The following is a 25284-nucleotide window of genomic DNA, read 5'->3' as shown; positions in this document are numbered from 1 at the left end:
CTTAACCCTTTGAGCACCAAAGTTAATTTTTGTCACCTTTAAAAATATACCCCAGTCAATTTTTTTCAGATTTTTGCCAAAATTTTCATAAAAAACTGTAGCCCATGTAATGTGATGTCTATTTGGGTCAAAATTATCAAAAAAATTACAGAAAAATTTACAAAAATTGGTAAAATGTTGCACTTAAATTTTGGTGGGAAAAATAAGCACTCAAAGGGTTAAAGTAAATATTCACAACAAAAACAATACAACATGATCTGGTATTCATCATATTGAGTATCTTGACTGCTTTTTCAAAGAAAGAGTTTTTCTTACATACACAGTTTATGAGTAGATGAAAAATGTTTTCTTTTTCAATGACAGGGTTTTTCTTACATACAGTTCATGAGTAGATGAAAAATGTTCTTTTAAATTTGTTTGAAATAATTGATGTGTTCAATATATTGTGTACACAACAATAATTATAGACAAACTGAAAATGCAACTAGAATGTGTTAGCAGTTTTGCAACCATTAATACATTCCATTTTTCTGCTTTATGTTTACAATCATTATTTATTGATTTGGTTCGCTAATCAAATGAAAATCAAAGTAATAATTGAATATTGTACCGATGTAATGGAAATAGTAATATAATGAGATATGTTGTGTAGATAAGATTTGCTGAAAATGTTAAATGTTTGACCCCAAATGTTTGCAAAAATTGTGTGCTTTCAGTGGATGCTTTTGAATGTAATGCCTTTTGTTTTTCTATTAAAAACTAATTTGTCTTCAAATACTTCAAGTGCGTGTGTTATTTGGTGTGGTAATGGCTAATTCATGGGAAGCTTGGTTACAGCAGACCATGCCGCATCTATGTTGTCTGTGTTTAGCTTGGAAAGACTACAGATAATGGAGAGTCTAGTTGAAGGCAGCTCTGCAAACTACTTCAGGACACCGTCTCTCTTGTTTTCATCATCCAGTGCAGTAGTTTATTTATATATGTAATGCAAAGATTTCACCATCATTACAATCATGCTTCCCTTTCTGATATCACTTGAAATCTAATTAGCAATACAAGATACTTTAAACGTGCCTGTTATTCACAGTTTGTCATTTTGAAAATACAAATTTTGTCCTGATGACTTGCTTTGTAAGAAGTAATATTCACATCTATCAAACTTGTGTATAGTCTTACATGTTCAAATAATTCAGATTTCCTTCAGTCTTAAAGAGGCACTCCCACTTGGTAACATTTTTAAAACACATTTTTGTAATGCCAACGGTCAATATTTGACATGGCGACTGCGCGCGGATCGCGTGATATTGATAAAAACATGTCCTCAAAAAAGTTGAAGTTTGAATTCCGGTGGCCCACCTGAATTCAGCTTCCGAACATCGAACGTTCGGCACTGGGGCCATTGTCAACTAAGCTATGGAGTAAGAGTCTACGCTGACGCTGCTGTACGCCACAGCAGTACCACTCGCGTCGGTGAGCGGTCATGTCCCATGGGAGAAAGCAGAGTCCTACTGACTTGGCAAAAAAACGAAATACAAAGTTTGCTGATTCCACCAGAATTCGCATAGGTGACTAGCACAGATAGGTGCGGTTGATACTTAGTATGCATAGTGGCCACCGCGTGGTATGCGCACATACAACCGCTATGTATCGAACCACGCGTAACTGTGTGGCAGACGACAAAATGTGGTCATCAGAGGCAATGTTTTACACGTAAAAACTGATATCTACGTGGTATTATTTAAAAATTTAATACAACTGATTGAGAATAATGAAAACGACAAAAACTAAGGAGAAGTTTTAAAAAAGAATTACCAGAGGTAAAGGCATTGATAATGATGTATATAAAGTCATCGCAGTAGGAGGTAAATTAATTGTGTCATTCGAACGTTTTTGGACTTCTTAGAATATCGTCAATCAGCACAACAACACACTTTCGGGGGATTTCGGGTCATAACCAGAAACGATCGTAAAACTTCGGGATGTGAAAAATTCGCTCGGGAAATGACATGTTTTTATCGATATCTCGCAAACCGCGTGGAGTCGCCACGTCAAATATTGACTGTTGGCATTAAAAAAATGTGTTTTAAAAATGTTACCAAGTGGGAGTGCCTCTTTGAGTTGTATTATTACATTTACAGTGAAAAGAAACTTGAGGGATTGATTTTCAAAAGCAAACCAGAGCATGCAAAATAATTTTGTATTTTGATAAGATATATATATACACACACACAGACAGACAGACTATTCCTGCAGTTGTCGTTTTCTGGAGGTGGCAAATTTTAGGCAAGTTTGCTCTGCTACTTTGGCAAGTATTTCATACATGTACTGATGTAGCGGCAATTACTAAGGAGTTAATTTCAGATCAAACTATGGAACTTCCAATCGTGTCACAGATTCATGTGTGGTAAAAACTCTGATTATTTTTTACTTTTTTTCTCACATTACAGTCCCATCACATGAAGGCACTGTGTTCTTCCACAACAGGTTGGTACTCCAGGATCACAGGTGCCTCAATGGCTCTCTCTGTGGTCAAGGCTGCATGACCTCACATTTGTGATCCACCCATCGAATGTTGGGTGCATCACAAATGCCATGTCATGACGTGGCTCAGACACAGGTATTTCTGGGCACACTACAAGTGCTTGTATCCGGGAGTGCTTTTTACCAAAACGTCTAGATGTAACAGTAGCATGGCTTGGCCACTCATAAAATTAATTCGCCTGCACCACATACCAGAAATATTTCTGGTTTGTATTGCAAGACACCACTATTGCCAAATTTCAACCTTCTGCATACAGGTCCTTTATGTATGTTAAACCTGTTTTCATGAATGTCATTCTTTCAATGATGTGCTGCTCTCAAAATGGGAACATTTTTCTGGCTTTGGTGATAAACATCTCCTGCCCTGATACATGGCTTAAACTTCCATTGTAAATATATTCATCAATAAACACACAGATAGACACTTAAAATTGAGAAGCACAAGACTTTGACATCACAAGTCTTTCTTTATTCACACAACATGCAGATTCACCAAATATATACACTCACAATACTGTCACATTGTTAAAAATTCAAGGATTCCTGTTAATGCCCTCCCAAACTCGCAAGATACATCCAAAACTTGCAAAGATGAAAAAGCAGAATTTGCAAGCTCAAGAGAGTTTTCGATAGCCTTGTTTGAGTTGCAAATTAATTGTGTGACATCCCCATTATGAAGTTAAAATTTCTGCATGAAAAAATTATTATTGAAAAATTTTTGCTTATCAAAATTATTCTATTTTGGGAAATATTAAGTGCTCGAAATAAGAGCCATTTGTGATTCTTTTTTGTGTACAATGACCAGTTGATTCTAAACCTTACGTGAATTTTTTGCTTCCACTGTCAAACCTTGGACAGATCCGTGTCTTTCAAAAAGGTCAGTACCTATTACACACAAATTTTACAAACCTCTGAAGACAGTTACGAAAGTGCTATCTTCTTTAGGAATTTCAAATATGTACATAAAATTCAATTTAACACTTCTATGGCCTTCTTTCCTTTTTGGGGTAATGGATTATTCTTCATCCAAGGTCAGGTTTATTGTTGTCATGTCATAAAACTGACTGAATGAAGTTTTGCGTAACCTGTGACATTACATACTAGGCTCATCAAGGACTGTAGGACGTGTCTGTTGCAAATTTTATGACTTCAAACCTTGTTGCTACACAGAATTTGAAAACAGCCAAGGAGAATAAGAGAGTGATCAAAGGATTGCTCTTAAAACTTGATAATGACGTGTGGAATGCTGATTGAACCAACAACAAGTAGTTGTGATTGCGGTGGTGTATCATTTTCCCAGGTCAGCCACTTGTATGCACAAAAAAATGAGAGAGTTTCCAAGACATGACTCCAGGAAAGTGGTAACAAAAACTAAGTAAAGTTTCTTTTACTGTAATTTTAATTTATCCTGAGAAAATGTATAAACCTTGGCAAAATTATCCTTGAATCTGAGAAGTACAAAAGAATTAGGGTCCGTGAGTAACTGATTGAGTGCAGGCTACCAGATGCACGATATCTATTTGGCCGACTCAATTACCTGTTCTGGATTTCTCGCTGGAAATCAAAACCATGATTCATAACATCTTTTGTGTGACTTGGCTGAAACATGCACCAAAAGACGAAAACAGAAAAATAAGCATTCATGGCGACTGTTTACATTTGAAAGCGCACAGGATTGGACTGGTTGGTCTACAGGATACAGTCAGCTGTTTGCTTGCAAACTCAGGTGTGAAAAAAAAGAATCTTTCTTGTGATTCTCTGGTCTCTGATACGGTGAAAAGTCTTTAGTATGTCTGCCATACTAAGACTTGTTAATGGGGTGGTTAAATCTGCTAATCTAAACAATAAGCTTAACTTTTTAATGCCCAACACTGACCTTGGACGTTAGCTACTGGCTAAACAGTTACTTCCCTACCCCCACCCCCCAAATAATTACAATTTTCAAAGTTTGTATGTGACTCAACTATGGTACATGGAAAACTCTCTGCACCAAGATATGTTTGCTACATTTCAATCGCAGGTACAATCTACTGCGTTCACTTACAAGGTCCCTCCTCTGACAAAATGATGGGGTTACAAAAATAAAATTTATGTTGTTCATAGTGCAATGAACTTGTCTTGATTCCCTGATTAACATTTATGTACAGATACTCACATCCATGATACACATTATGTCATTCTATAATATCAATTTTAAAAATTCATAAATTAGTTGTCTACATTTAAAAAGAAAGACAGTTTGTTCCCAATTGTAGCAATATTAAATTGGATTCACGTTTGAAATTAAAAGTAAGACAAATGGATCAGTTAATTCCGAGGAAGTTTCTGATTATCCTCCCAAAATCACAAGTACGAGAAATGGGAGATGCTAATGCCTCCTAATTTAGTCAAAAGATGGCAGTACAAATTTTGCACTGAAAATGCAAAAACTGGAAGAATTTCTCCAGGACGTCACAGTTTCTAAAACAGCTGTGTTGGCATTCTGAATGATAGTAGGTGGGTAGTGGGTGTGTGTTCCTGTATCAACGCAAGTGACTTGCCAGCACCACCTTACATTCTGATGATACAGCCTGTAAGAAATGCCTTAAAGTTTTGGCTTGTGACCTGATAATTCAACAACATTGTGAGATACACATAGACCTTAACATGCAAAAATTTCTATTTTTACTATTGGTGTGACCATTTCAGATACAGGACTACCGGTATCTTATGAATAAATTCTCTTTAGTCTGAATAACGACACGTTTCATCAACATGGCATGCTGATCAGAAATGATGTCTACCGATACATTCATTTTTTCTCGTCCTTATTTATATGAGTTGTCTATTTCAATAGCCTAAGATGTCTTTTTGCCTTTTTAATATGTCTCTTTCACCTGCTTGAATTCAACGACTGCGGAGGAAGACCAGAGTCTCTTGTGGGGGGGGTTTCAATGCATGTTCACACAAAGCATTGATCCGAGACCACCTTCTTTGACCCTACACCCCCTGTTCCCCATTGTATGACTCAAATTCTTCCACTTCAAACAATGAGGTTGCACCAATATCTGGCAGTGAAAGGGTTGCTGAACTTTACACATGGGTATAGTGACTGGTTTTTTCTGTGTGAGAGAAATTTGGCAAAGTTCTTCAGGTAACACATTGTCCACTAAGTTACACATCAGTATGTCCGAGTCCACGGCCCTTGGGTCTCATGTATGCCCTGACAGGTTCCTGGATGCCGTCTTTATCAACACCAAGTCCCGTGCCTGGAGTCCAACCCATGCCTTGCAGCATCCTATTTCCAATATTGGATTCCGGAATAGGGTCTGCATACTCACCAACAAGACCTAGCCAGAAAAAGAAAAAGAAAATAATTACAATATCATATGAATGATAAATTGAACAATACTGACCAGGCAGAGTTTGGTAGACGAAATTTGAGATATCTATTTCCGATGGCCTTTATAACATCATGGCTTCTACTTAAAGCCACTTCCACCTGTTATTGCAACACCCCAAAATTGATTAAATGAATAAAGTTTCTAATCATTGAGTAAAACTTGAACAGGTATTATTACCTCTTACATGAAGCCATTTTATCTTTACAGAGCTCTTCTTATTCGTATTGAGCACTTTATTTCTATAAGAAAACAACTGAAAGTTTGTGTATTAATGTATAAATAGACCACATCCCCTCCCCTCAAACGAACATCCGAATAAAGCAATTTGCACAATTTTTTTTGTAACTAATTCACATCGAAAAATAAAGTGAAAGAGACTTTAGAGAAATATTTTTATTCAATTTTGGGGTGTTGCAATAACAGGTGAAAGTAGCTTTTGAGACGTCAAAACTTTGCAAGAGATCTCTGGTGGCTTCTACTAGAGTGAAGTCATAACTTATGAATGTATTTTGAGGAATTTCACAGACTGGCCATAAAGGTAGAACCATGAGTCAAAACAGTTGAGAAGTACATCCCTTTGTTCACCATATTCTGCGATATCCAATTTCTTTCAAAGGAGAGCTGAGCCTGAGTATGGAGTGACCAAGTGTCAAGGTTATAACAGTGCTACAAGTGCCAGAAGAACAGAACCTTCTTGTTGCTGTAATGGGTTGACTTGCTAAAAGTTATTTCAACTTGTAAATGTCATTACATTTAATTTCATGCTAATCTAGACAAGGCCAAAGTACATACAATCATTGTTTTGTGTCCATGCATACAGTGTTTCAGAGTTTTTTGAAAAAAGACTTGAACTTTTCTTGCTGAATTTTCCATTGCTGGTAATATAGTCTTAAAACCAAGCCATAACTGTTAAATTGTAGCAAAATACGTCCTTACTGCAGTCATATTACAACCATTGAACCATGTGGTGACATGTAACATACCTTCTAGAAGAATATAGTTACACGAATGAGCTTGTTTTATGACAAAAGTGTCAAATAAACACAAATTAATTTTAATTTTTATGTGTGTTTTTTATTTGCTTATCAGCCTAACTTTCCGAAATTTTGAGTAGATGCAAAACAAAGAATTTACTTACTGTGGCCTAATTTGATGATGTACAAATGTTTTCACTGCACAATACACTTAATATTGAGTGGGCGATTTGAAGAAACGTCAATGAGGTATTTGGTGAAGGTATTTGAATGTGCAACCAGTTTATACATCACCTGTATTGGTATTTGCCGAAGTACCTGGAGGTGGTGGCATCTTTCTCCGTCTCTTCGCCTCCATACCGTGGTGGTGTGCATATGGATGTCCCCTGCCAATGCCTCGACTGATTGTCGCAGCTCGTGTCATGTATGCATTCAAATCTCCCTCATCAGCAATCCGGGAGTTCCTAAAACAAACACCCAAGGCACAATTGAATGTAGTTAACTTGTATAAACACAGCAAAAGTGCATCTCTTTTTTCACCTTGTTAAATTGGCTGAAACCTGACACACCAACTCTAACGCATTCCTTCCTACATTGTGATCGACTGAGGGTATTATCAAATACAGACCTGTTTTTCACCAGAACTGGTCGACATTTTCTTCTGCTGTCTTCACTTCTCATATCCAGTGCATACAGCGATGCTAGGTGGCCAAGCTGGTCTCGTTGATGTTTCTTCATCGGATGCATCCATAATCTTACGAACAGCAACGACAAAAAATACTTGTGTAAATTAACATGACATAATAATAGCCATTCATGCATGCCAGCTTGAGGGATCCGTGGTAACCTCATAAATTTACAATTGTAGGGTACTCCAAAAGGGATTCAAGAGGTGGCTTACACCTGTTTTTTTTTGAGCAATCTATTCATATGTTAATAAACACGCAAAACACACAACAGATATATTTTCATTGATATATATATATATATATATATATATATATATATATATATATATATATATATATATATATATATTTAGATTATCCTGATCAACTCAGTTGTGTATTTAGCTCTAATCTAGTATTGAGCACTCTACTCCAGCTGATCTTGAACTAAACATGATATATATATATATATATATATATATAATATATATATATATATATATATATATATATATATATATATATATATATATATATATATATATATATATATGTCTGTGTCTGTGTCTGTGTATCTATATATACCTATATACACAAAGACATGTAATGCTCTTTGCCATATAGGATTATTTAGTCATGTCTGCTGTTACATCTGATCTTCCATATTCAGAGTTACATGGGATTATTGCTCAGTCTTCATCATAAGTGTATCCTGAAATATATATGAAAGTAGGGATCTACTGATGCTGGCAAGACAGCATAAATTCACACTGGAATTCAAATTTCTGTCTTATGCGCAACAAGATATTTTAAGGTAATTGTTTTTCCCGCAACCTGACTGCAGAAAATCATCACCAGAGTGACTTGTGCAAAAATTTGCATGTACATATAGCAACCACACAAAATATGCAGCATATCATTCCAAATGACATGGCATCTCAATGTTGATCTGAATTGGTCTGATAATCTCATAATCCATCATTTCAAAATTACAAGTCAAATTGCGAAAACACTGGCCAGGGGGTACCCTCTGTCCATGACAATGAAGAATTGTGACTTACTCATTCTGCTGTGGGTCAATCATAAACTGGGATATTCTTTCATTGGCTGCTGCTAACATTGTACCACTTGCTCTCTGTTGAGAGATGGTAATATTTGGTCACATAGACATGAAAAGCAAACAGGAAATATATGACACAAGTTAAAGAAACACAAGAGCTCTAGATTTCATGTGTTTACAACTCTTACTATAAAGGAAGCAGGTTATAAAAGTCTCGTCAAATAGACATTAAAGAAAAGAAAGGAGTGGGCATGATCGAGTGACAGGAAGCAGATATTTCCAAATTTCATAAAATTTGTTTAAGATCATCACTTGAGTACGTGCACCTGAGTACGTGCACCATCTAAGTACCCCCACACTGACTGCATACTGTGTGACTGATAGCAACATGTCATTTAACACAAGTTGATATCTGGAAAAAATGCTTCTATGGATGTCTTCTTATATGTTTGCGATGCAAATGAGTTACTCCACTGTTAAGTAACCAAGCTGATTCAAATAACTTGACCTTTAAGCGTACCTTTTCTTTAAGTCTCCTCCTCCGCTTCCTGATTGTACTATCTTCGACACCATGAAGTCTGCACAGCCGAGCTTGAAAGCCTGCAAAGGAAAAGATCGGTCAAAGCCAGGGTATGGGTAGAGACATATGTTTTTTACTTTAAACAGTTTATCAAGCTCGTATACAACAAACCATAAATTGAGAAGACAGAAGACTATAAAAGGCCAAGCTCAGTTTAAGTATGAGTGACCCATATATCACAATGTCTGATCTAATTTGACATACTTCTCACGGATCCTATCACTTTCTGTGTCAACCGGATTACTACAGGCAGCGCAAGTAAAAAATTATAGAGCACTGTTGTACATCATGACTTAATTTTGTCAGATATAAAAATTATCTGTTATACCGGTATATTCCAGTTGGACAAGCTGAAACTTGCTTAACGTGTATCATTCATAACATGTCAATTACAAAACGTAATATATGCATTATTATTATTGGAGTATGAGATTACTTGTGTAGACTAAACATTATTCAATGGACATACCCCACTCTGATCTCTGTTACAGAATTTTATGCCAAAATATGTCTGCCAAATAGAGAGTTTCCATACAAGTTTTTAAGAGAGTTTGTTAGACTGGCCCCCATTGCTTGGCTTTTCTTGGCAGCAGTTGCGTTCACAAACACTAGAGTCTGTTGAAGTTTGTTCAATTTACTCTGTTTTGATATAGAAATGCCCACAGATTTGGAGCAAGTCAGAGTGTTTGTGTATTCATGTCTCTTGTCCTGGCAATGCTTGATATGAACATTGAGGGTCACACATGGACAATCCCATCTAACATGGTAGTATATTATGAGCATCCAATAACTTTCATAAAATACTTGAAACTCTAGGAAAAAAAAAACAATTTCAAGGCTAGTTTTAACTGAAATATTATCCTCATTATTATCATGCCCTCATTATCAACAAGGGCACTCATGGTTAGACAATGCTGCCACACAATTTATGTACTGTACAGATGGCATTGTATACACAGTTGGCTATTTTGTGTGATAATTGCCTTGAACAAACACAGCTCAAAACATCATCAATGGTAATCAGTAAATCTACAAGAAAAACCACTGTTAATTCCTATCATTAATTCTTGGAAACAAACTTACCACCTTGGGAAGATTTCGACATGAGAGGAAATGCGCCATTCAAAATAGACTCAAAGTGTGGATCCTTTTCAATGTTTTCTTCAAGTGACATCCTTTCTCTTTCCCACCATGGAATAATTCCGGGTACTCCGTACACAGAGCCTGGTTCATGGTAAAAGTCACTCTGTTCGTCATCACCTGAGATGTTGAATAAACATGGTTAGTTAGGTCGGATTGCACTTGAAAATTAAAATGACAATTCATGAAATATTGATTTCACACATGTGATTTTATGTCTTTTGTATAAATCAGTAACTGACTGTCCATGTATAGGTTTCAGTAGGCAATGACAGACTGCCGCTAAATGATGAAAATCATGAGAAAAAAGAAGATTAAATCATGATATTAATATTACAATTGACTATAGACATTCAGTGTTTTCTCCAGGTTTCTCTCACAAGGGGGGAATGTCCCTGTCTCCTTGAAAATTTAGGGCGGGGGGGGGGGGGGGGGAGATTTGGTTCTGATTGAGGGGAACCATGATAAATTATGCAAATTAAATTATGAAAATTGAGATTTTTCAAGGAATTAACATGTAAAGGTCAAAGTGTGGGTCAAATATTCAATTAAAAACAGTTTCCTGTTTTTTCTCCTTGTCTTTGCAGGAAATTTTTATACCATTACCATATACAAATATTAGAAGCTTACACTGATCATTCACACTTTATAAAGATTAGTTCAGACACAGTTTTGTTATCTGGAGGTAAAGTCTGCAATGTTACATCATGGGCACTAATCATGCCACCAAATGCCACTATCAATACTCTGGGTAATCAATATCTAAAAGTGTCAATATTGGGGTGATATTGCACCATGTTTGTGATTATTTTAAGGGGATTTAGATCAGATAAGGGGTTGGGGAAATTGTGTAATCACGGCGTTATGTAGAAAACACTGGAATTAAAATTCATTCAATAGAAATTTCACATGCATAATTTTGCGTCTTTGCAATTTTGTAATTTGCGAAGTTGAAGCTAAAATATATATGCTATATATAAACTAACATGTTAGATACCATTTTCTAAACTCAGTACTTTTTTCCACATATTTGAATAAAAGTCACTATTGAATTCCCGCGTCACAATTTCATGCATGAATACAGTAGTATCAAGTTTCAAATATCAAATCACTCCAAAGAGGTATGTAATTGCTGATGTCATAATTATGGATCTCAATGAAACAAGATACACAAACCTAATTGCATGTCAAATATTAACACAAGCACAATACATCAAAATGGCTTGCATGAGACATCTGCGGCATAATTGATGTACACAGTAGAACCCTAGGGCACGGTGTCAACAGCAAATTTGCAGTAAATGTGGCAGTGGCAAAATGCTCAACATTCAAATACTGTGTTGTAAATAGGGAGCACCATACCTTCCCTGCCTTCATCATTGGTGTATAATCCCGCCTCATCGCTACTGGTACTTAAACTGCTAGTGTCACTTAGAGTGAGAAAATAAGTGAACAAACAAAAGGCATTAATGATTTCTCCAGCCAGAAGAGGCTAGGTCTCCGAGACTATGTAAATCACTGAAATCAGCGGAAATCCTTCGAAACAGCTTCTCAGCTTTGAAACGTTGTAAAAGCTTACACCAATAAATGCAAAAATCTGAATGGAAACCATTTCATTTTTATGAGAAGACAAAAAGCATAATCGCATACCCTACCATCAATGCCTCTTTTTTTGTCTACTGTATCCATTTATTTTTTTAGAGGGTGCGTCATTAGTATTTGTAGAAAGTATAACAATATTGCCGGTATCAAATCACATAGCTGTTCTGTCACTTTCAGTAATTGAAAAACATCATCCAAATGACACACTGATAATGAATCTATGAGATGTCAACAGTCATAATTTACCTGTCACTGCCCCTAGCTATGGGTGTATCTTCATCACTGCAGTCCATATCATTGTCATATAAATTATCCTCCAGTGTTTCTTCTCCTTGATTATCTCCTCGGCAGATTTCCATATCGTCGACTTTCCCACTTTTCTTTTTAGTCTTTGATTTGGATTTCTCATCCGAAGTCTTTTTCACGTCTTTATACTGGACAAGCTCACTGTCGGCCATTGGCTCTTCCACTGATGCATGTCTACCAGTTTTTCTGTGCGGCCGAGAACTCCGTCCCTGACTCACTAAATCTGGCAGGGAAGAGCTCCGGCTAACTGTACCTGCACAGGGACTGCTGGTATCCATTGAAATTCTTTTCATTCGGCGTCGCCTTCTGCGAGGAGGCACAGCGTTCAGATTTTCAGTGACAGAGTCAGATTCACCGTAGAAAGCATTTGTCAACGACATATTGAAAGTTGCCAAACGTTTGACGATGTTATCTTCAGAGTCACTATTATGGTGGGCTGTTACATTTTCCATATAGTCCTTCAATGCTTCATCCAGACTTGACTCCGAGGCTTCACTTATATTGCCGTACTCCCACATCAAATTGGAATCGGACCGGCGTTTCTTACCCCTCTGCTTCCTGGAAAGCCTCCGGCATTGTTTCGGAGTCAAGATGACCGAGTTCTGATCATCAACGTCTATCTGCTGTGTTGATGATTCTTCTAGCGCATATGAGAGGTCCTGAGCAAGATCTTCCATCTTCAGTTCTGTAACACGCATACTGCCTGAATCAGTTGCAATTTGTAGACAAATTTCATTCACATCTGATGGATATACAGTGGTCACTCAAGCTTGTTCTAATTTTTAGTTTGATATATTCAACAAGGATATAGCCAAGGAATGCAGCCAAATGCCAAACCACTGAGTTCAGAACAACCAACCAAGGGAAACACACTCCTGTTGCCCGTACCGTCATAGATATATTAATTGCCAAATACAATTAACCATAATGTTCAGCACTAATTTTATATCCATGGAAATGAAATAGAAATATGCTACAATTAACATTTCACAATATTATTATCCAATTTCTTTCAACATTATGGTAGTTTCTTTTATTCGATATTTCTGGACTTTTCTCCTGTGAAAAGTGAGAACATTATAGTTTGTAGAATAGACTTCATTGTCTACATTTAATAATTTGACGCTAATCCTATTTACTTGATTGAAAACGTTAACATAAATGTTTATCACAGTAACTGGAAAATGGGGATCATTTATTTATGGCTTCATTGACTGTAATTTTGATGAATAAAGTGTTATTTTGCTGTTTGTGAAATACAGTTTGTAGTTCAGCTCGCAAAACTATTTCAAAATAGCTAGCTTTCATATTTTCAACCGAGCATTTACATGTATGTAGACTTCAGTCTGTAGCTTCTTATCTGATGATATTGTTGAATTTAGTGAATAGTGAATTTAGTCCGGACAAAAATATTTGCCTGACAACATTTTGTACATTGTATCATGGAGTATATAATGCATTGTATTTGCAAAGTAAATACTTAATGTATTTCAAAGGACTACACAAGGAAAATATTTAAAAAATGTTCCTGTTTTTAAGAACAACAAATGATGAAAGTAAGATCAAAAGTTATTGCCATGTAAACACATTTTGAGCTATTGCTCGACATACATGTAATGTAAAGTTGGTTTTACTTCATGGTATTCTATACTAGTCGAAATATGTCCGTTCGTGGGTACATTTTCAAAAAACCCATCAGCTGAAACAATAGGCAATGATTTCAATCAGGTAGTTATAAGGGCACATCGCATCGATTACTTTTGCAAAAATTTGCATCTTGGTTCGTGGCATGGTACGTCTTCTTTTAATACTAACAGACTGTCACCCATACAATTTACAAATGCAGTAGAATCTCCGAAACGCTCCCTTCACAATCACATATTTTACCAGAGGACTAAAACGACATTTCTAATTCAATCGAATGCTTTACCCTTGTGCACATTCTGGTAAAACTATTAATGAGGAAATCGAAACGGCGATACTACAGCTAAGTGTATCTGGATATACCGTCAACCGCACTCGGCGACGATAGTGTAACACTATGAGATGAGAGTGACACATTGGAACAACTGCATGAAATCATGATTTGAATACTGTATCATTCCGAACAACAACGCAACATTGCAACAAAATACACACATCGGAAATGTATACAGTACACAATTTGACGTTACCATTTTCATAATAGCGGGGCGCCTCAGACAACACAAAGCTGGGTCATCTCATTTCTTATTATTTGGTCGATTTCTTCGTTGGTCGTCTGTTGATTCCCCAACTAAACTCGGTATTCTCATGGAGTTATGGTTTTCGCATCGCGCACGACAGCCGCAAACCGTGTTGTTTTCAACCCGGTCTCGGGTCATGTCAATGCCCTCTTGATCAACCAATCACACTGAAGTTTCAGACATGGTCAGCATTGCCTGTGCCATGCCCGTAAGACCACACTGAATAGCAGTTGTGGTTTTTGTATTGCATAATGCTCGATACAAAACAACTAAAATACTTTATACGTTTTATTTCTGAAGAAAGCATGATTTCCCCCCGAATTTACACAGTTTTACTTCTCTGCTTGCACAGACGTCACCCTAAGGTGTGCAGTGCTGCCTTGTGGGTAATCTGGTCAAGAACAACATATTTTTTCAACCTAATAGTTTTACAAAATGAAATAGATGCGTTTACAGTAATATCAAAATCGTCTTTTTAACAAATTTTACTTTATATTCCATCATATATATCGAGAAACAGCCGACTTCTCCTTACCAATATCAAAGGTCATGATCAGTATATTAAAATTGAGCACGTGACTTGTTCGTAGCTATAGTAACAAGAACGTAAATACCAAGAAACCAAAATGGCGACGGTGGTAAGGATCTTGGATCAAAGCTCCACCGTCGTGAACGAAGTTTTCGACAGAAACAGGCAAGTATTTCCATTTACTGAGAAACAATCGGTGCAATGTGTATTCAAGAATACTTCACCACAGATATTTGAAACGAAAATCATACGATTTAAACGTAAATTCAATTTTAGCCACGACTGTGGGTGACAAAAAACACGAAATATTTACCGTGTCGCTACCTTCATGCAATGATGCATGGAGATACAGGATTGTACGAATACACGGTGGCGGAAATATCGGATTTTTGAGAGATAGAAGTCAAAACGTATAGCTGTTGTATGTAGAGAAAATATTATCTACAAGAGTTCACGATGAACACAAGATTTACTTCGAAGTTCAGGAAGAACAGATGTAAGTCCTCGGAGGCTGCGCAGTTATTTGCTAATGTCACTTACATGTAAAAGGAGTGACCTATTTCAGTGTGATATTTCCACACCGGGTTGCCACAGTATAAAAACTATGTCAACTTGCGCACAATTTTGGAGGTTTGATTTGAACCAAACGTTTTCGTTTTACATTGTATGGTTTCCGTTTCATATATTTGTTATACGGTAATACATGGTATATGCACAGTTCCTTTGGGTAGAGGGACTGTGTATACGGTACCTTAGGGTTTCTTTCATCTCACCAATGATGGATGAAGAGGTATACGTATATCTCTACAACAGTAGTGTTTGAATTGCATATATCAAATACATGTAGCTTAAACTTAAAACCTATGAACACCTTGTGTATTGTACAATATTGTAACATGTTTATATATTTGTTTGCATGATATGACATGGGTTTTTTTACATATTTGTAGGCATGATTTTCCACTTTCCCTTCCCCAAATACATATACTTTTTATGAAATTTTAAGTGGTTTACAATCGTCTTATAAACACTTCTACTCCAGAGGACTCATTTAAATTTTCATAACATTGTAAAAATCGATCAGCACAAGTTTTCTTCAAGAATTTTGCATTGCCAATAAGAAAAATATGACAAAGATGGTAATGATAAAGTAAGATTGAAAGACCAATATGGAATTGTACAAATAAGCCTTCTATTGTTGAATAACGTTTTCTTTTACAACTGATTTATGCAGGATAGCAGAAGATTTGAGGCATAGAGAATTTGATGCATCTGTAAGGATACAAGCATGGTTCCGTGGGGCCAGAGTCAGGGCATACATCAAATTCCTCAACAGATGTGCCACGATTGTACAGAAATTATGGAGAGGATTCCTGGGGAGAGCAGTGTATCGTGAAATAATAAAAGTCCAAGTCATGATTATGAGACTGAATTATTACAATGCAATGGCAACAAAGGTATTGACTACAAGACTCTTCTCTCTCACTTTTCAGATTTTTGGTTTTTTTTGTTTTTTTTTGTTTATATAACAGTTACAGAAACCACAAGAATGTATTAAACAAGCAGGCACTCCAAAATTCCACCAATCTAAGTTGGCAATTGTAAACATGCGTACATCTGTACGGCTGGGCATAGTACGCCCTCACATCCCACTTTTGAAGTCTAAATCAGACTCCGCATCTTTGAAAAATTTTGATACGCACGTCCAATGTAAGCTGACAACTGCAAACCAGTTCACTACTGATATTTTAAAATGTTATAAAGATTACAGAGATGGAAATGAAGTTTATGGGTCACACAGTTTTATATCTCACCATGTTGAACACTTTTCAGATATTTTTCTTCCAAGTTGTTTGTTATCGGAATGCATAACGTAATCCTATATGTTAGATGGTGTTCTATCGTCAAACTGTCAGGCAGTGTGAGCCCTGAATTTTTGTGTATTTGTATTAGCTGCAGACAAGATGTGCATCCAACCTGTACAGTATACATACTTCCTCATCACATTGTATTCGTGAACTAAAGCATATACAGTTACTTCGGCAAATAGCACAGACAGAATAATGACATTCTACACGCATTTTAAGCTATTTATCCATCATTCCTACATGAGCTATGTCTGCAGGTGCTTTATGAACATCCAAATGTATTGAAATGTATGAAACCGCTCCCTTCTCCCTTGACAAATGTTGAGATCTCTGCTTCTGGTGTCACAAACAGAGTCATTTGTTAGGGTACTAGACACAAACTTACAACTGAGCAAAAAATGTTTTGCTGGGTATTGTTTTTGTTTTTGTTTTGTTTTTTGAGCCATAAATGTCTCTTTACATGTAAAAAGGACTTTTTTTGACAAACCGTACAGTAATCTCAATTTCAAGCAGTTTTGTTCACTTTAATTGTGTCTTCAGACACACTTTTTGACTAGTTATTTGTAGAGAAAATTTTTAAGATTTGTTTGAGAAACTTTTTTTCTTTTGTCAATAACATCCACAGGTTCAAAAAATATGGCGAGGATACTACACAAGGAAATATATTCACAACTATTACAGTCGTAAACAGTACCTGGAGGGTTTGATGATAAAGAACAGCATCGTCAGGTGAGTTGAAATTCTGCTGATAAAGGTATTTATAATGTAACATCAGAATGAGAATGTGATATTAAATAGATATATATTTGAATGGCCTGTCACGTCAGTACATTGCACAAGGTGATTTTGTGTATGGCACTCAACATGTCACTTCTGAAATGAATATTATTGATACACATGTGTATGTCTGTGTGTATATGTACATACTTCTAAGTTTGTGTACATTTACACACATACACATGTATATAATACCAGTGACATACTTATCTATTTATCTATCTATCTATCTATCTATCTATCTATCTATCTATCAATAATGCAGAATGAGAAAAACATCACAAAAATTAATCTCAAAATTTTATTTTCAAAGTGTGTACTGATAATACACTTGTACATGTAAATTGAAAAATACTTTTTTATTTAATTCTGTTAATCTCACGGAAATTCATTTTTATTTCAGGCAAGAACTTTCAGAATACACTGAACAAATGGCACTTGAAAGACAACAAAAGGAACAAGAAGAAGCGCAGAGGAAACTGGAAGCCGAGGCATCAAGGAAACATTACCTTATCAGCACAGAGGTGGTAAGTACCTGGTATTTTAAATTTTTGGTTATCTTCCAGCAATCGTAAGTGGTGTTAGTATTAAAAATGACCAAAATCTTTTAAGGCTTGCAATCGACTGCATAAAATTATCAAGCTACTTTTTTTCATGTAAAATTCAGTGATCATTATCCTTGGAGATATCATAAGTTGTGTTTGTTCAAATTCACCACAGGTACCTGGCATTTACAATTCTCCATTCAAACCATACCCGGATGAAATGGAGTACATCTTGAGGAGTGTTCAGCCAAGACCGCCGGATAAGCCCAAACCGAAACGGGAAAACAGATCAGGAATCATCATTCCAGAGAGTCCGCCTTTGCCATTGACAGAGCCACTTCCACCCATAGGACAAAAATTACAGGTAAGACCTCCAAGCCAATCTTTCGTTGACGTTGACCAACAATTAGACATGAAGTACTTTGTTCAGTGTTCAGCAACCAATCAGCAATGAATGATGTACTCCTAATTTTTAAATCCCTTCATGGCATATTCCTGATATGGATCCTGGCAACTTTACTTTGGACTGTAATTTGGTTTGACCAAAGAGAGAATATGAGAGAATCCACCCACACGAGTGGCTAGGTCTTGTTTATGTCAGTGAATTCACAAGACACATATTTCTGATGAACTGTAGGCATAAGAAGTTTTGAAAATCTACATTACAGAGGTCAGAGACAACTGTGACCTAGGCTGTATTGTTGCACATGAAGGCACAAACCAGAGCCTACCATTAGCAAGTGCTCATATGGGTTGTGTTGTTGCATAATGATAGCAAGTAAAAATTTGCACGTCTGTTTTTGCAGTACAGGCTTTAGAGTCCAGGATGCACAAAATAATGTATCAGTTGTATCAGTGAAGGTACATTTATCACAAGTTGATTCTTGTTCCTATTTCAGGGACCTTTCAGGATGCCTGCTGAAGTTCAAAAACAAAGATACAAGAAGTTACAGCCAACACTGCGTGTACAGACATCTTTTACATCGGTTGAAGAGGCCAGGGAAGCAATGAAGGCTAAGGAATGGGTGATGAGGGTGAACGACAACATGTAAGTTTCTATGGCAACATAGCCCTGATGACTGTCTCAGATTAGAGCGCCAGTAGCTGTAACTTGTGATTTTTCTCCATCTTTTTTTTTAATGTCAACTGCAGTGTCTTGTTCTACTCCCCAAAGCTTGTTGATATACACGGTACTGTATTGAGGTCGTCAACTCAGCCTGTACAAGTGTAGACTGCGTTGTTATTGTTGACAAGTGATTTCTGGTCTGGACTAGAATTCAAATGTAACCAATAACAGTGCATTGTACACATATCTATGCTGTGTTGATTAGCGAAATAGTCGGTGTTTCAACATGCTTTTATGAGCAGAACAAGAACTTGCGTTTGACACTCAAAACAAAAATAGTGAAAAAAATCATCAAAAGGTACAGACACATGCCTCTTAAAAGAAAACCCTCAAAAATCACTTTGATAGTTTGACTACGGACAAAAAAACATGAATGTAAACATATTCCGAGACATCATTGCATCCATTTCCTTCTAGATTTGTGCCTTTCACCAGAAGACACAGGGGATATGATCCATTGCTGCACACCACATCTGCATACGGACATCTTCCATATGGTACAAGATATTTCAGAGAAGAGGACTTAGAGCAGCACATCACTGATCAGGTGAGAACAAACTTATCAAATGGATTCATATATCACTGTGAACAAAATTATCAAATGGTATTCATATATCCTTGTGAACACAGATGTCCATTCAGCAAGCTAGCAGTTCTGTCAGCTGTAAGGTAAATTGCTTGATTGAGTGCATGCCATATCAGAGTTGATTTGTCCACACGAAAAGTATCTTGCACTTGTTGACACCTCCCTTCGTGCTCTCTACAATTAAGATAGTACTATTGCATGCCTAAATCAAAACAGATGTTTCAATAGTCTTGTTTCTCTCTTCATTCCAACAGAGGTTCAGAGGAGTGGTTTCACCGATTCCCGTCTTTGAAAAGCTGAACGACACATACTCAAAAGGCACAGAAACCATACCAGGAAATCCAGTGTGAAGTCTCCGTACCATCTCATATACATGACTTTAAAAGAGAACTTTCATCTTCACAAAGCATACTGTATCTGAACTTATAGGGTGCACTACCTTGATGCACATGTACATTGACCACTCTAAATTTAGAAAAACATGTAATATACGCTATATTTTGTTTTCTTCTGTGATTTTATAAATGAAACTTCACTCCAGACAGGTGTGTTGTATCTTTTCTACTTATGGTACAAAAATGGTCTTTGTAAATTTGCGATGAGATTATTGTTTGTCTGGTTAAAAAACAAACTACTTAACAAAGCAAATGCTACTTCATGTTGTATTTAGTCCGCCCGTTTATCCTAAGAATTATCATGATGAATGCTAAACGATGAAAACACCATGTATATATTATATTATTGCCCTGTGTTTGTATGTTTTATAAGATTTTATGTGTAACAATTGAGCAGAAAGGGAGATATCGACTGTCTTTTTATTCTGTGAATAAAAATAACCTTGTTATTTTTGAAATATTTTTCTGTGTGAGCTTTCATAGTGTGTGCAAGGAACAGAGCCTCCCACATGTAGAGTGTATGACTGATGTTGTTCAATTTGAATTCTGCATCTGGAAGTACAGTATGCAGAGTCAGTATGAAGCATTCCATGATAAAATCATAACGGCTATTAAGATACACATTTGAGAAGTGCAACTGATAGCTAGACCCCAGGGCTAGGCTGTAGGCAATGTCTAAGGTTCTAAGTATATCCTTTTATCATTTAAAAAGAATATCTGCCATTTACAAAGTCCATGTGATCAAGGTTCGGACAAAAACCCATAGACATGTTGTGCACAGACATTGGAAATAGTGTTCCCTCATTATATCTTCAGTCAAAAGTTGTAAAGAAATTGCTAAATATCCCTCAAGCCATCAATACTTTTTTCAAAAGGGATGTACGAATCATGTAAAACATTTCATCAACATAAAACAATGTAAATTTATCAAACATCACATATGTAGTGCAGTCAGATTTACCATGAAGGTGACAGCAATTTGTTGGATCGGCTACTATTTCACAAGAGAAGATAACAAAGTATGGTATGGATGCGAAGCCTTCACTTTGACTAAAATACAGAAAGACTATCCACTATATTTGAGGAGTTACAGTCCCATCAACAATATGCTATACAGTGACTGCATTGAATAAATGTCTTTGTGTGGCATCGAGTAAACTGAAATTTCAAATACTTTGTTGTGGCCTTGGTAATGACCAATAATCGCTAAGTACAGATGGCATATCTCTTCAAATCATTATCAGTTGATCCATCTATATATATTTCTGTGGAAATCATGCATAGCGCCCTCTATAGATCTTTTTTCAATTTTCCTAATTTCTCTTGTTCAAATGAGTACTGACGGATCTCTCGAAAAACATCAGATTAAACTACCGGTAGAATAAAGTTTAGACTGTTGATGTGACGAACCACTTCCCCAGGAGAAATGCACTGCATGACCTTTTTCAGGTTACTAATCTCAACATTCCTGCTGCAGACAGAAGAAAATGGGGGAGATGAACAGACAAATAGCTTCTCTTTCACAGGAATCCTCTTCACTAGATCCTCAAGATATAACACGTAACTCACATTCATGTTTAGATTTTCTGTTTAATTTTGCTCTGGTTTGATTCGTCAAAGCTTCTGCTTATTTTTAAAGTTGTTTTGTCTATTTGTATAAGTATCCATAATCGGTTTTATATGGATTAAGAAGCATATGAATACATCATTCTTAAAGTACACATAGAGGAAATGAAATTATTTCTGCTTTCATTTCAAAATATCTTCAGATCTGTTCAATAAATTGACATTTTAAATGTGTCATGGACAGCTTAAAGCCGCACTTTTCAATCCCAGGTTCTCGCATTAGTGGAGTTCTCCTCCCAGTCAAACACATGGCCAGTATGATGTTTGATTTCTATAACATTAATTACACAAACTGATCTCAACCTTTTGTCACATTTTGCTAATCCTGCAAACAGAGTTTATGCAAGCTTTTGATTGACGTTCGGTTCAAATCGCCAACGGTCATTGATTCCCCTCCACAAACGCTCGAATTTCCTAAAAAATTGTCTTCCAGTCGCGTTAAACTTTGAATACAACCACAGAGTTCGATCGGCAGCAACTTCACGCTGACCGCTTGGCAGTCTGTGTTTTTGCGGCCGGGGAAAACTAAAAAGTGGCATTTTCTGGAACATGTGCCCGCGTGTTGCCCGTTTGGTGTCCACTTACACAGTGAACGCCGCCATACCTTGGCGTCCTTTTAAAGGGAGGCTCCGCCTTTAAGCACAGCCTGTCACACAAAAGACACACCATTCTTTCTTTGTTGAATAAATTTATTTAATCTGGCGAAAGGCAGGGACACAACACATCTTTCAAGAAATCCACATTTACTCATCTAAACATGATCTGCTACAGAAAATATCTTGGCCGGAGTAATATTAGTCTGGAATGAACAAAGTGAATACACTGTACAGATATATACAAAAAAAACACTTCATCTACCCTTCATTAAAAACATGTCACTGTAATATTTCAACTTTTGGAAAAAATCTATTGAGGCATGACACAATGCTAGAGCGCATTGTCATCAGTTTCTTGTGGGGTTGCTTTGTCCCATTCTGTTTGTAAGTCAGACGCCACCTCTGTAAATAATCTGTCCCAGTCCCACGGTTTGTCCTCCTCAATCACTTCAGATTCTGCAGACAGCACTCTGGTAAGTAATTTTAAATCTATTTCACCATCCTGCAACAAAATAACAGAGAGTGATGAAATATGTCAATAGATACAAAATTACTTTGTGTTTCTCTACATTTTCTCTTGTGCTCAACTGACAATGTAAAATATCAGCATCAAAATTTCAAAATTACTGGTACCCTAGGCTAATTTGTATGTGAACTACGGTATCAGAATCGGTTCATAAATATTGTACTGTCTCAAAAGCACATCCAACACAAATAACCTACAAATCTACATCACTTCCCTTTAGGGCTGATTGCAGATCAACTTTTTCAATGAAAAAAACTTGGACACAGAAATAACTCCAGAAAGGAATGCACTAACCAATGTCAAGAGCTGTGAGTGCTTCAAGAGATCGTTGTCAAGTTCCCTGTATGTGGCAACTCTGTTGACTTGAACACTAGGTGGCGCTGCTATCTGGGTAGCCATGTCCTCCTCTTGAAATTCCTCGAGATCGGGAATGACTGGGATTTCTGAAAAGAAATAACAGACCATAGTAAAACTGAAGGGAATGCTATGCACAGAATATAACGTCATGATGCATAGAGTTGTCACATTTCCGTAATATAGCTATTTTTAATAGTTCACATAAGTTGCTATAATGGAGATTTCTTACAACTTGAACTCCAAGAGGCTGTGAACAAAACCCTGCTTTTCAACCAGTTGGTTGAAATGACAATGTTCAATAATTACTAAGCTGTGCCTAACCTCTTCAAAGTTATATTTCAACCAAATATGAACATGTTTCAGTTTCACATACTGAACAAAGACCTGCTCCAGGTGAGAAATGATATCAATTTTTGGATATCATTTCCCAAGAACTGGCACACAAGTTCCTGACTCATTGAGGCACAGCAATCTCAGAATTACTTTGTTCCTTAACCCATTTTGAATATATTATACATCTTTGAATGGTCCAAATATGAAAGTGGTCGATAGAACATAGTTTAGTTTTACAGAACAATCATTTACCGGTATAGTCGACACAAATGCTTCAGCTGATTGTAAGGTACTTTTTTTGTAACAATGTTAAAGGACATGTCAAGTTTAAAGTATTCATATTTGATTTTTGCAGTCACTAGCCTTTTCACCACCGTAGCTTGGCTCAAACCCACTGATATCAATGGTGAGAGCGGACCTGGGGTGAACAGACAAACCCATCTACCCCGAACAAGTGATAAAATGCATGTGATCTTATATATCATAGCCCAAACAAGGACTATGTGCCCGAGGGTAGGTGACCATTTGCCCGACATACGGGAAAAAAAATTGTCTCCTGTCTCCAGGGTACATAGTCCCTTGTTTGGGCTATTATATTTTAATTACATGCCACTCTGAAATAGTTTTCACTTCCATTTTTTGGGTTTACATACAAATGTCAATCATGTTTTATTTTCATGTTAGACAAAAATCTGTTGAAAAAATTGAATGATTTTCATCATCAAATGGCACATTGATATATTTGAATCATCATTATGCAGTTTATCAAATTGTTCATGCATGATGCTGTTAAAACAGTATTTCCTCCGTAAAACAGAGAATTTGATCATTTTTAAATCCAGAAGTTGTCAAAGTTGAAAAGTTCCTGTTCACTTTCAGTAATCAACAAGTAACTATGGAATGCGCAGTGTTCAATATTCAAGGCACGTAATAATTATTAATGTACCCACCTTCATCAGAGCCTGAATGACTATGAGCACTTGCTGGTCTGAGTCTCTCACTATCACAGAATAAAAGAGTTACCAAATTAGCTTGAGAATTCATAGTTTTTGAAGACATGCTGGAGATTCAAGTCAAGCAATACACTTACAGAGACAAAAGAACAGCATTGCGTAGCATAGCAATTCATGCGAGCATGCCATGAGTACCATTAACCTGGGCTACTTGGAGAGCTTGCAGTGGGAATTAAGTGCAAAAATGTTTGACAGTGAAAAATTGAGAGAAAAACTTAAATTTTTTTATCCTAAAGGGCGAGACTTGAAAACTTTTAAATGAAATAGGACACACTGTGCACTGTAAGCAAAATTTAATGAAAATAAAATGGCAGAAAAAGACAGAAGAATAAATAAATAACACCACCACCAAACCAGAAATACCCAGGGGGGATAGGTGCATGTTAAATTTTGTTAAGAGGAAAACAAATCAAAACTAGTTACTCTTCATAAAACTGCTCCCCTTTCTTGCCGCTGTAATTGAGAAGAATCAGTAAAAATCAGCACATTGACGTTGGTGTTAATAATTTTTGTAAAAGGGCAACACAC

General features: G+C 36.5%; 3 protein-coding genes across 11 annotated transcripts in view; 1 reads left to right on the top strand and 2 right to left on the bottom strand.

Annotated features, from left to right (window-relative positions):
• Window positions 1-2972: 2972 nt before the first annotated feature.
• On the bottom strand, window positions 2973-14631 carry LOC139149542 (G patch domain-containing protein 2-like). 2 transcript variants are annotated; one of them, XM_070721351.1, is made up of 9 exons: window positions 14429-14631; window positions 12195-12939; window positions 11709-11776; window positions 10290-10466; window positions 9147-9226; window positions 8628-8701; window positions 7527-7652; window positions 7193-7362; window positions 2973-5870 (listed from the first exon to the last, which is right to left on the bottom strand). In XM_070721351.1, exons 2-9 carry the CDS (start codon window positions 12929-12931, stop codon window positions 5695-5697), a joined length of 1608 nt encoding a protein of 535 aa, XP_070577452.1. In that variant the 5' UTR covers window positions 12932-12939; window positions 14429-14631; the 3' UTR covers window positions 2973-5694. The 2 variants fall into 2 exon arrangements, with proteins under 2 accessions (XP_070577452.1, XP_070577451.1); XM_070721350.1 differs by having other exon boundaries at window positions 12195-12957; window positions 14429-14569.
• Window positions 14632-15049: 418 nt separating this feature from the next.
• LOC139149541 (spermatogenesis-associated protein 17-like) lies at window positions 15050-20763 on the top strand. Its single transcript, XM_070721349.1, has 8 exons — window positions 15050-15173; window positions 16243-16465; window positions 17502-17605; window positions 18057-18180; window positions 18374-18562; window positions 19098-19246; window positions 19742-19871; window positions 20165-20763. Exons 1-8 carry the CDS (start codon window positions 15106-15108, stop codon window positions 20258-20260), a joined length of 1083 nt encoding a protein of 360 aa, XP_070577450.1. The 5' UTR covers window positions 15050-15105; the 3' UTR covers window positions 20261-20763.
• Window positions 20764-22599: 1836 nt separating this feature from the next.
• LOC139149537 (intraflagellar transport protein 43 homolog A-like) overlaps window positions 22600-25284 on the bottom strand; it is a 63185-nt gene continuing 60500 nt past the window's right edge. For 5 of the 8 annotated variants that reach the window (XM_070721340.1, XM_070721343.1, XM_070721339.1 and 2 more), the window contains 4 exons: window positions 25180-25209; window positions 24694-24743; window positions 23348-23496; window positions 22600-23029 (listed from right to left, as the gene is read on the bottom strand). In XM_070721340.1, coding sequence (XP_070577441.1) covers window positions 22859-23029; window positions 23348-23496; window positions 24694-24743; window positions 25180-25209 — 400 coding nt within the window. In that variant the 3' untranslated portion in view covers window positions 22600-22858. The remainder of the gene's footprint in view (window positions 23030-23347; window positions 23497-24693; window positions 24744-25179; window positions 25210-25284) is intronic. The other 3 variants (XM_070721341.1, XM_070721344.1, XM_070721346.1) reach the window with 1 other exon arrangement.

This window comes from Ptychodera flava, chromosome 14, assembly GCF_041260155.1.
Source record: "Ptychodera flava strain L36383 chromosome 14, AS_Pfla_20210202, whole genome shotgun sequence".
In the NCBI taxonomy this organism is placed as follows: domain Eukaryota; kingdom Metazoa; phylum Hemichordata; class Enteropneusta; family Ptychoderidae; genus Ptychodera; species Ptychodera flava.
This window is presented reverse-complemented; position numbering and strand designations above follow the sequence as displayed.

What these genes read in the sequence shown, in the direction of transcription:
- LOC139149542 (XM_070721350.1), bottom strand. Translation starts at nt 12,952, where the DNA reads ATGCGTGTTACAGAACTGAAGATGGAAGATCTTGCTCAGGACCTCTCA. An exon ending in ATAGCTAGGGGCAGTGACAG is followed by an intron (nt 11,777 to 12,194) that starts GTAAATTATGAC and finishes TCTCACTCTAAG; the next exon opens with TGACACTAGCAGTTTAAGTA. An exon ending in CCAGTTCTGGTGAAAAACAG is followed by an intron (nt 7,363 to 7,526) that starts GTCTGTATTTGA and finishes TGTTTGTTTTAG; the next exon opens with GAACTCCCGGATTGCTGATG.
- LOC139149541 (XM_070721349.1), top strand. Translation starts at nt 15,106, where the DNA reads ATGGCGACGGTGGTAAGGATCTTGGATCAAAGCTCCACCGTCGTGAAC. An exon ending in GAAGTTTTCGACAGAAACAG is followed by an intron (nt 15,174 to 16,242) that starts GCAAGTATTTCC and finishes TGATTTATGCAG; the next exon opens with GATAGCAGAAGATTTGAGGC. An exon ending in ATGAGGGTGAACGACAACAT is followed by an intron (nt 19,247 to 19,741) that starts GTAAGTTTCTAT and finishes ATTTCCTTCTAG; the next exon opens with ATTTGTGCCTTTCACCAGAA.